Source organism: Metarhizium robertsii (genome assembly GCF_000187425.2).
Source record: "Metarhizium robertsii ARSEF 23 chromosome Unknown MAA_Scf_3, whole genome shotgun sequence".
Lineage (NCBI taxonomy): Eukaryota > Fungi > Ascomycota > Sordariomycetes > Hypocreales > Clavicipitaceae > Metarhizium > Metarhizium robertsii.
The window spans coordinates 572,991-583,326 of record NW_011942171.1 but is presented as its reverse complement, the minus strand read 5'-3'; the positions used below and the strand labels follow the sequence as shown (position 1 = coordinate 583,326).

At 46.6% G+C, this 10,336-nt stretch overlaps 4 protein-coding genes across 4 annotated transcripts in view; 3 read left to right on the top strand and 1 right to left on the bottom strand.

The window, feature by feature from the left end:
* Positions 1 to 5,376: 5,376 nt before the first annotated feature.
* Positions 5,377 to 6,914, top strand: MAA_00391 (uncharacterized protein; the record flags this gene model as incomplete). The annotated part of the gene is made up of 6 exons (XM_007818389.2): positions 5,377 to 5,454; positions 5,517 to 5,708; positions 5,775 to 5,957; positions 6,156 to 6,371; positions 6,435 to 6,506; positions 6,558 to 6,914. The coding sequence occupies 6 exons, from the start codon at positions 5,377 to 5,379 to the stop codon at positions 6,912 to 6,914; spliced, it is 1,098 nt and encodes a 365-aa protein (XP_007816580.2).
* A 1,523-nt stretch (positions 6,915 to 8,437) lies between these two features.
* On the top strand, positions 8,438 to 8,731 carry MAA_10903 (polyprotein; the record flags this gene model as incomplete). The annotated part of the gene is made up of 1 exon (XM_011412849.1): positions 8,438 to 8,731. The coding sequence occupies one exon, from the start codon at positions 8,438 to 8,440 to the stop codon at positions 8,729 to 8,731; it is 294 nt and encodes a 97-aa protein (XP_011411151.1).
* Positions 8,732 to 9,391: 660 nt separating this feature from the next.
* MAA_00390 (HAT dimerization) lies at positions 9,392 to 9,850 on the top strand (the record flags this gene model as incomplete). The annotated part of the gene is made up of 1 exon (XM_007818388.2): positions 9,392 to 9,850. The coding sequence occupies one exon, from the start codon at positions 9,392 to 9,394 to the stop codon at positions 9,848 to 9,850; it is 459 nt and encodes a 152-aa protein (XP_007816579.2).
* Positions 9,851 to 10,094: 244 nt separating this feature from the next.
* The window catches only part of MAA_10902 (uncharacterized protein), a gene marked incomplete at both ends in the record, with an annotated part of 1,040 nt that continues 798 nt past the window's right edge, over positions 10,095 to 10,336 (bottom strand). The window contains one exon of the mRNA XM_011412848.1: positions 10,095 to 10,330. Coding sequence (XP_011411150.1) covers positions 10,095 to 10,330 — 236 coding nt within the window. The remainder of the gene's footprint in view (positions 10,331 to 10,336) is intronic.

Genomic DNA, 10,336 nt, shown 5'->3' with positions numbered 1-10,336 from the left:
CACCGACAATTTATGGTCGGAAAGACAGTGGGACTGTTATGACACCAAGGAAGTCCATGTTACGAAGTTACTTCAGTTATTTATTATATTAGTTTATTTTACCCTCTAACAATGAATAGGTTCCTCATCTAAGTACTGAATTGACTTTTGTTCTGTGACGAAGCGCCACATGCCACTGTCTGACACTTATGCAAGATACAGCCAATATCTGCGCGCGGAGCTAGACTCTAGCCACCATAACAAACTTCACGGGCCACCACGACAAATCCACTCGCCGCCATGCAGCCTCGTTTCTTGCCCTCTGCAAGGGCCCCACCCAAACTTCACCCTTCCAAACTATTGTCAGAAATACGGTGGCACTATTATGGAGACAAAAAATTGTGGTGTATTGTTGTCTGTCCTCTTTTTGTTTAACTTGAAGAATTGGGGTCCTTTTCATGTTACTCCCCAACCATCTGAAAGAAATACTACGTCCTGGTATCATCTCGCTCTTTAACCAGGAAATCGAGAGTCTCTCATTTTTGTCCAACCTGCAAAGACGACCGTGCTGTGTGACAGGCCCACATGTACCAATAGGATGGGGCGTCACTGGCGTAGTGATGTCTCGGGATTTACCCGTGGCCTCAGAGTCATGGCCGCCTATGACGTCATAGTCGCGGCACACGAGGACGGGGCACATGATATCGGGACATCGGGACATCGGGACATCAGGACAAGACATCGGGACACCGGAGCTCAGAAGGGTAATGCTAGTCGCAACGAGAACGAATAGGAAACGCCCCTGAGCTCGTCTGAAAACACTGCTCACACTGCATAATTTTGCCAACTAAGGTCAGCGACATGACAAAAAACAATAAAATGTGTAAATGTCGCGAGCTGATCCGAAAACTGAACTGCGTGTCGGACTTAAAGTTCGTAAGGATCTTAAAGCAGGTTAACTGCTTGTGCAAACCAATTTTAGTAGTGTGGACTTGCTGCGCATTATTCTCACGACAACTGTTGATCGCTGATGCGTCTTACGGAGTTAGAGGAAAATGTACCTATTCATACATATCCTTGCTCTTCTTGAGCTCAATATAAAGGCAGTAGATATGCAACCCAACGAACGACTGTCCGCCATCCGCATTACCTTTATTCCAATTTCTTTTGCCAACACAAACTTCATCAGTCTTTAACTCCAACATTATGAGCAAGCCAACAATCATCCTCGTTCACGGCTTTTGAGCCAACGCCGCACATTGGGCCGCCGTTATCCTTCTACTCAATGCCAAGGGTTATGAACAACAGGCTGTCGATATACTGTAGACTTCTCTTGCAGAGGATGCTGATCGCGTGCGTAAAGCCGTAAGGCAAGTGCAAGGTGATGTGATTCTCGTGGGCCATTCATACGGCGGAGCTGTTATCACTGAGGCAGGAAACCTCCCCAGCGTTGTTGGCCTAGTATTCATCGCTGCCTTTGCTCCAGACAAAAGCGAAAGCCTGGCTAGTATATCTGCCCAGTACTCGGCCGTTGCAACCACAGAGGACTGTCTGTCAACTGATAGTGACGGGTATTTGTGGATGAAGATGCCTCAGTTCCACGAGACACTCTGCCAGGACTTGCCAAAGCATAAGGCGTTGGTGATGGCAGTGTCGCAGAAGGCTCCAGTGGCTAGTGTATTCGGCGATCGTGTTACTGAACCAGCCTGGAGGGCCAAGCCGTCATGGTATCAAATGTCGACGGATGATAGATGTATAGCACCAGACGCCCAAAAGTTTATGTCACTGAGAATGAGGGCTAAGAAGGTGATATATTTGGATGCTGGCCATTTGTCTCCTTCTTCGCAGCCTAAAGCTATTGCCAGTCTGATTGATGAGGCAGCGGGTTCGGTATGACGGGGATCGTGTTTCGGCTCCGTTCAGTGACAGTGGAAATTCCAGATTCCAGGGACTGGGATTTGGCTCCCTTCAGTGACAGTGGAATTTCCAGATTGTTGGTACAATGGAGAAATGGAGATTATGCTTTTGTTCTGCAACCTGGCATATTATCCTTTTGTTTTGCAACCTGGCATTTAATATGCAACAGTCTCAGTTTCTACTGTAAAAAGAGGACGACATAAAGGAGTGCCCAATTTCTACTGTACAAAGAGGACGACATAAAGGAGTGCCGAAAGCCAATTGAGTGATCACATATGTCGCGGTATGAGACTTCTTGCTAGCTATGTTCAATGGCACACGGCCAATTTTGTTGATCTACTCATTACCCTTCTACCCTGGGTAACTAGGGGATTTATGTCTTTTACCTTCGTTGAAATAGGTCCCTCAGCCTCTCTGATAAATCAGTAGGCCGATGAGCTTTCTAAGCCTCTGGTGTCTATGATGTTATGACATCTAGTACTTGTTCTTGAAACCGGCTACGCCCGCAGGTGGCTCTGTATGCGCTTCCGCCTCCTCCTTCGGCTTGCATAGTAGAGGCCCCATCGACAAGTCAGGTTACTGGCGATCTCAAGAGCTCTGCTTTCTCTGTTCGGTTTTCTGTTACTTCTTCAGCTTTTAAATAACGTACTCCACTACCGAGTGCACCACCGGCCACCCAAATGGCAATACTGATTCAAGCAACAATTTTCTATCTTCTTCAGCTTTTAGATACTCCCCCTTGGTAATCGTCAAGCTAGTTGTGAATATATCTAATTGGATCGTTCCAGAAATGAGCTTTATTAGCCACATTAATTCCTCTTAGGCGCCCGTCGGTTTCCACGTAATCGTCGAATCCAATCTATTTGTCGGATAAGGTTGCCACTGTTAGTTGAACAAGCAGACTTAATGCAATTGCTAGATGTTATAGAATTCTCGATATCAGCAGTTTGAGAAGCCTGGCTAGACACCCGCGGGGAAGTCTTTTAGACTTGAGATAACTGACGTGAACCCTTCTGAGGGATACAGACAGTAAGAATAACAATCAATTCTTTTTGCACGAGAGGAGCTTAATTAACAATGTGTCTCATAACGTGACATTAATGACTAATTAAGCCTCTTCACAAAATCATTATGAATTTTTTTTAATTTTTTTGCTGCAGACTTCGTCTGCCGCTATCTTCTAAATGTCGAAAAACTTCGTTTCGTCCGAGTCTGTTTTTTCGGCTAAGTTTACTCATGGCAACCGGCGCTATGACAGCTGGAAGTTACACCAAGTTTGCTTGTTCTATCAACAGAGGCAGTTTTATTCGACGGATTGGACCACAGGACCGATGTGAAGGCCTCTAGCGAGTTGATTCCAACCAGTCCTTAAGCTGTTTACTATCAAGATAGGTCAAAAAAGGAGTCTACATACGCTAGGGAGTCATGAAGGCGCCCTACATTTTCTTTATACATCTCCACAGAAAGTTCTAGAATCAACTTACTATTGTCAATTTACGGCGCCGCCGCAGTTCAAGCGGCTTGACCCGTTACAGTTGGATTCAAACTGGGTCCTTTTGCCAAGCGAAGATGACAAATGAATCTCTTTTCAGAACTCATGCATAAATATTATGTTAGAGTACAGCGACGGAAAAAAAAAAAAACAGAAGCAGCTTGGTGTGTATTTTCTGGAGTAACTGGGCATAAATCATACGGTACTCAAAACGTACACACCCAATCTTCTGAGGCCCATTTCCATGTAGGATCTGACGTGATAGACAAGGCCACTCTCTCGGATACAGATTATTACACGACTAACAGTTCCAGGATGCGAAAAGCTTTTACAGGGGAGAATGTCGGGCCGAGAGCGTGGTATCATCATGCTTCGTAGAGGATGGGCCTAGTATTCGCGCCTCTGGGGCTTTTGAGAGAACTGCGCAGAAATGCTGAAAAAAATTTCTCCCATGACAAAACGAGGTTCCTAGTGACCTTATAAAACTGACAGGAATATTCAGATAGATTGATATAATAATGTATCCACACAACAGAGCGTCAGACGCAGACTTGCGTATTGTGATATCACGCGCTAAAATGATATTCATATTCATATTCACCTGACGTAATTAAGTGTGCTAGAATATTCCTCTAGCACTTTAGCACGATTGATATCACTCTAGCACTCTAGCACCTGTAACATCACGAACCAATCTACCCGTGACCTCAATTGCCACCAGCCGTAATCTGTGTCCGAGTGCTCGTCACCGCCGCTGTCAAGGCGCGTATCAGTATCAGTAATTATACCCATGCCGCCATCGAAAGTCTTCTGGATATGCCTTTCACGCAGCCGGCTCCTGATACATTCAACCTTCTCAAGGTTCTTGCAACTCATTCGTTCTCTATCCCAAGAGTTCGTTCATCAACCGCCAGAAAAGGTAAATTCCGCGCCTGTGTGACGTGCACATCACTTTAGCAATTGTGATATCACACTTATCTGAAAAAAAGTGTGATATATATTCACAGTGATATAATACTCCTTTAGCACTTTAGCACATATGATATCACTTTAGCATATCACAATACGCAAGTCTGGTCAGACGCGACAAATTTTTGGCCATTTACTCTTAAGCTACAGCCTACAATAAAGTTAAACTCTATTAGCGGCTTGGTCTGTATTATTCTGGTTCCACAGCGTCAAGTATGGCGATCATGCTGCAGACTCTGTCTGCAACCATCTTTTTAATACCGAAAAAATTTCCTTTCGTCCGAATCTATGTTTGGGCCAAGCTTATTCCTGACAGCCGACGTTATGACAACTGGAAATTACACCAAGTTTGCTTGTTCTATCAACAGAGGCGGTTTTATCCGACATAAAGGTGGATAGCTCAGCAATCAAAAGTGGTCGTGTGTATGGTGTTGCATGACTTAAAGTTCATTAAAATTTTAGTTGTGTCAGGCTGGGCCCGAGCTGAAACCAGGTCACACACTCTGGAAATGTCCCACATTGGATTGCATACTAATGCAGTACTCACGCCATGAAAATGTTCGAGCACCACACTGCGTTGTCGCATAAGAGGGGCGCTTGTGCCTCTCTACCTAATTTTGGCCTATGGACCGCGTCGTGTCAATTTTACCTTACTTCTATATCCTGGAAGATGAATGCTATAATGCATGAATTTTAATCTTACTACACCCTGACACCTGTGAGCCAGCATGTACCTAATTCCAGAATACGTTTGGCTCAAGGTCTATGCACCAACCAATCACTCTATAATACGAATTGTCTGGAATATCTACAGCGCGACCCTAATTATCATGCCATTATATCAATCGCAGGGATAACTAAGACCCCGACTCTATATAAGGCGATGCTCAACCTCGTTACATTCCCTCTGTTCTATCTTTCAATGGTCTTTCAATAGTCATCATCTTCTGCGTCTTTAAATAGTCAACTTTTTTTTTTGGCACATGTAACAATCGCTCTACAACCCGATACACGATAAGATGAAGTCCCTTAACATTGCTGCGGCATTCGCCGGCTTGACTGCCGCCCGCTCAGTTATCACTGCACGACAAGGAGATGTAAGTAGCTGCTGGGAAATCGCTCGAGGCGTTGGCTAACACGACCATTATATAATAACAAGGTAACCGCTGAGGAAATCTGCGACTGGTTTGAGACCGGACGACACAATTCAGCCAGAACTGTCGATCAGAATTGCCGATCTGCCGCGGAACAATGCATTCAGCATCAGTTAGGGAAACCCGGAGGTTTCAATCAACTTGAAAGGGCTAAGGAGGACATCAATCTCTGCACTTTTTCGCCTATGATTGGAAACGTATGGAGGAGTTACTAATTGCCCCGAGACAAGTTGCGCATTTGCTAATCATCGACTCGGTCACAGCCGTTAACTGACTTTCTGACTATTTGCAAACTACTGGACACCACTCCCGAGGCATGCCGCTCGCACACAAGTTGGTGTGTTATGGACGACGCTACCCAAAATAAGGGTAATGGAGACAAAAATACCGCCCCAGATAGAATCCTCAAATGTGTTGCCGACAGAATCCTAGATCGGGACGGAGATGTAAGTACTCTTTTAATTCTGTAGCGATGGCGTGATTATTTCTCGTCAATGGGCTAATGGGACGATCAATAGACGTTGAAGAACTTCCTAGCTAGTAGAGCGTCAAAATATGATATGATATGCCGCAACTATGTAATATCTTCCTCGGCCTCCTCGGCCTCCTATGGTTTTTGAGCTGTGTTCTAATATCGTTGCTAGGAGACAAAGGTCGAATGCAAAGCCACGCCCAAGGGGAAACTAGGACTGGCAATATGTGGTGAAGAGCTTCGGCGCGAAGACACACCAGAGGACCAGTGGGAAAATGAGGAAGAGGAGATAAGGGTTTGCGCAGAGAAATTTAATCGCAATACGCCGGCAACCGATATTCTGGATATCAAGCAACTTGGCCAATACTGCAAAGGCCAAAACGTAGAGGTGGGTGTCTGCCTACCTGAAGAAAAAAAAGCAATGGTTCAGGCTAATGCGGCAGAATTCTAGTGTTCCAAGTGCAAATTGTATCTTAAGAACGGCTATGGTGAAGGTGCTGCCGGTCAATTCGACCCTTACGTCGTGAGTCTGGATTCTGTTTCTTTCAATAACCCGTGCTAACCCTTCATTCAGCGGTATGTCGAATGCCAAACTGGACACCAAGCTGCATCTCCAACTCCCCAAGCCAACGAAAAACCCTCCCAGTCGTGTAAGTCAGTGGAACAACAGCTTCAGGAACACTGTGGCCGCCCCGAAATCGACAAAGATGCCTGTATGTTTGCAGCACGTCGTTGCACAGCCCAAGTCGAACCTGACGCAACAGCACAGGAATTCCTGGAATGTGTCGACATCCTGCAGGTCTGTGCTGATCAAGGTGCTGTGTTCAAACTCGATCAATGCATAGACAATGCGAAGGCATGCAATGCACGGGGAAAGACGCCTCTCGGGGATCTGGTCAAGCTTGGTCAGTGTGCCAAGAAAGATCTTTGAATGAGCGCCATGTGTTTAGGGCCATGTTTGCATTCAAGACAAGTGTAGAAAGCCAGATACTTGCTATGGTTTGGTTGAAATTCAACGCACCCTTACTTTAAGCACGCAATCATCTCATGATAAGTGAGCATTTGGACTCAAGTGAAGCTCGTGTGATGCAGCGCCGTAAAAAGAGAGAGGTTCCCAATGAATATCCCGTGTTTTTATGTTTCTCCTAATTCCGTCGCTACTGCATTTCCCGCGTCTTACTGTGACCTTTGTAATGGTATAGTCATCCTTGGCTGACTTCAAAACGACTGTGTTGGACTCCTGATATGTCGAAAGTAGTAAGTAACCGAGGACTAAGCTCTGGTGGAAAGCGCTGGAGAGATGTGCATTTATTGAAGTTGAGGCTAGCTGTGACGGTACAAGGGCACGAACAGCGTCGAGTGCGACTTGGATAAAGCGATTGTTCACAAGGAGAGTCAGAGCTTCCTTCGCTGACTCGAGGTAGCTATGTCCTAAAGTGGGGCCGTTCCCTTACATTTGTTGCCTTTTGTCAAGGCAAGCTCTACCGCATGGGTGGCTTCCATAGAATAACTGAACTAGGCGGAAATAATGACACTTCCGAGCCCTCTTTCAAAACATGGACCACTATATCGTGCAACGCTGATGGGATTCACGGCCCAGTTTGATGGATGGATTTGGAGACCATATTATCATGTGGAGCCATAAGGGAGTCCTGTGTTGCTTTGAATACGAGAATATCCTAACCTAAGTATGAGTAAGTTTGCACGCCGCCTCCTGCAAAGCAAAGTCGCCTGGTATGGCCTGTGATGACATTGCACCCGTTCCTTGCCGCCCAGCTTGGTATCGCCACGCGTTGTCGTTGCTGTCACCGATGTTTCCGTTCAGGGATAACTTGAGAGGTGCCATCGCTCTATACAAAAAATAAAGGAAAAGAGCTCATGATTTAAGGACCATAGATATTTACCCGGTTAATAAAACGCAGACGACCACACCGTAAAACAGAACGAAGCCAGGCTCACTCGCCAATGCTATTCTGCAGTCCGTAGGAGTGCTTGGGGGGAAATTTGTGCACACCTTCTCTGACGGCGCGTTCGTCATGCTCTCCCGGATCAGACGACAGCAATTCCACCACGAGTCCCCGATCGTCCAGAAGAATCGACGGCTGGAACAATACACGAAGAACTTATGAGCTGGAAGCAAGATCACCAGGGTATATGTATGCCCAGGCCAAAACTAGGCTTTCAGTTCAAGCCTACGAAACAGGTTTGCTGTGTTGGTCATCCCTTAAAACTTGGTTAGCCACCACGCTGCCTACTTAATCAGACCTAAAGGAACTGGATAACAACAACAGCTTGTCTCGGCTTTATGTGGCAAAGTTACTGTCTCATTGAGAGCCATCTGTCGCGTTACGCGGTTGCAATTCTTGTATATTGATAACTCTGTCTTTTTTCCTACACTGCGGCAACTCAAGGTCCTTAATACTTTTCGGAATACTGCTGCCTGAAGGCTGCAGTATGACGACTGCTTTTGCCACCGAGGCAGCAAAACGGTTGCGTGGTCAGACAACAGAGGCACCATTATCCGACAAATGGATGATTCAGGAAAATCACTCTTTTAGCGTTTGTGAGCAGGGAAGATTACGGAAAATATTCGAATATCTCAACCCTCTTGTGAAGATAACCGACGCGAACATCGCGAGGCCGACTATTCGCTGCAAGGTAATCTCGGCCTACGAGACACATAAGAGTAAGGTTGCGGAGGCTTTGCGGCAGTCCTCTGGCCAGATTCATGTCTCGTTTGATGGGTAGCAGTCAGGGAATAGATAGCCTCTATGGGATTACTTGTTTCTTTCGGGATGAAAACAGTTAGCCGCGCAAGCTATTGCTTGGCGTCCCCGAACTGCGAACACGCCATTTGGACACAATATTGCGGTACTCGACGTTCTTGATGCGTATGGAATCAAGGATCGGATTGGGTACTTCGCACTGGATAACGCAGAGAGCAATGATAAAGCAATGGAAGCAATTGGTGGCGAGCTTGGCTTTGTAGGAGCTACAAGGCGTGGCCGCTGTTTTGGCCACGCTATCTGTCAGGGTCAAGTCGCTCATTCAAGGCAACAGCCATTGCTATACTGCTGCCTGCCAGGCAGCAGTATTACAACAAGTATTTACTTTCGTATTATTCCGTTCTTTTAGATAGAAAATCAAGAGTCTTTCATTCTGTCTAGACTGTCCCATACAATCGTGTGTGTGACACTATCGACCTCTCTGCGAAAGCTCTTCTTTTTTGGCTGCAACGTTGAGGCGTTTGAGGAGCAGTTGTCAGGTGCAGCAGCCCTATTCGAGGCAGAGCGTACGCTTTGGCGACGTAAGGAACCCGTTGGAAAGTTGCACAATCTAGTCGTTGATATTAGGAGATCGGACCAGCTTACCTACCCGCTGTGGAGTATGCAGCGTTCTGAATTCGACATGTCAGCTCATGCTAGGATCAGAGCAAGGAAACCACTCGATTTAGTCATTGACAACGATACGCGATGGCTTTCTCAACTATATATGCTTAGGCGAGCCATCACCCTCCGCCCATACATCGAGCAGCTTATATTGAAGCATCGCCAGCAATGGGAGCAAGATAACAGATCGAAGAGGTCAGAGAATCTTCGGAAATCAGCCAAGGTGCCGCGGATTTGGTTGGAAGAAAACCAGCTGACGTTTCATGATTGGGCTGTCCTCGAGCACCTTGCTACGCTTTTGGGGTTCTACGAGGATGCCGTCAAGACTCTGGAAGGCGACGGTCAGCAGCACAAGCGGAAGGGCGGATGGTTGGGCTCCTATGGGAATATATGGGAAGTCATCCAAGGATTTGAGTTCCTTCTGGAGGTTCTCGAGGAGTATAAGCAGCTTGCATCTGGAATGCCGGACCCAGAGTAGTTCAGAATTAAAATCAACTTGGGATGGGAGAAGCTAGAAAAATATTACTGCGCGTTGGACGAGACACCAATCTATTATACAGCTTTGGCCCTGCATCCGGCTTTCCGATGGGGATATTTTGAGAACGAGTGGAAGGACAATACGAAATGGGTGACGAAGGCGAAGCAAATGGTTCGAGAAGTATGGGAAACGGAATATCGCAACCTGCAGGTGATCTCAGGTCCCGTGGTTCACGAGCCGGTAACTAAGCGGCAGCGGAAGTACTACAACCCTTTTCAGGCGTATTGTGAACGCACCCGGCCCGTCTCCGGATGCGGTATGGTGAAAGAGGAATCGTCCTCGCCAGCGCGGGTAGACGAGGATGTTGATGAACTGGAACTATGGCAGTCGTCGAGGGAGGACAGGGACAGCGACGTAAGAGATCCGATAACGTATTGACATGAGCGCAGACGACGATACCCGTGCTTGTCGCGAATGGCGCTGGAC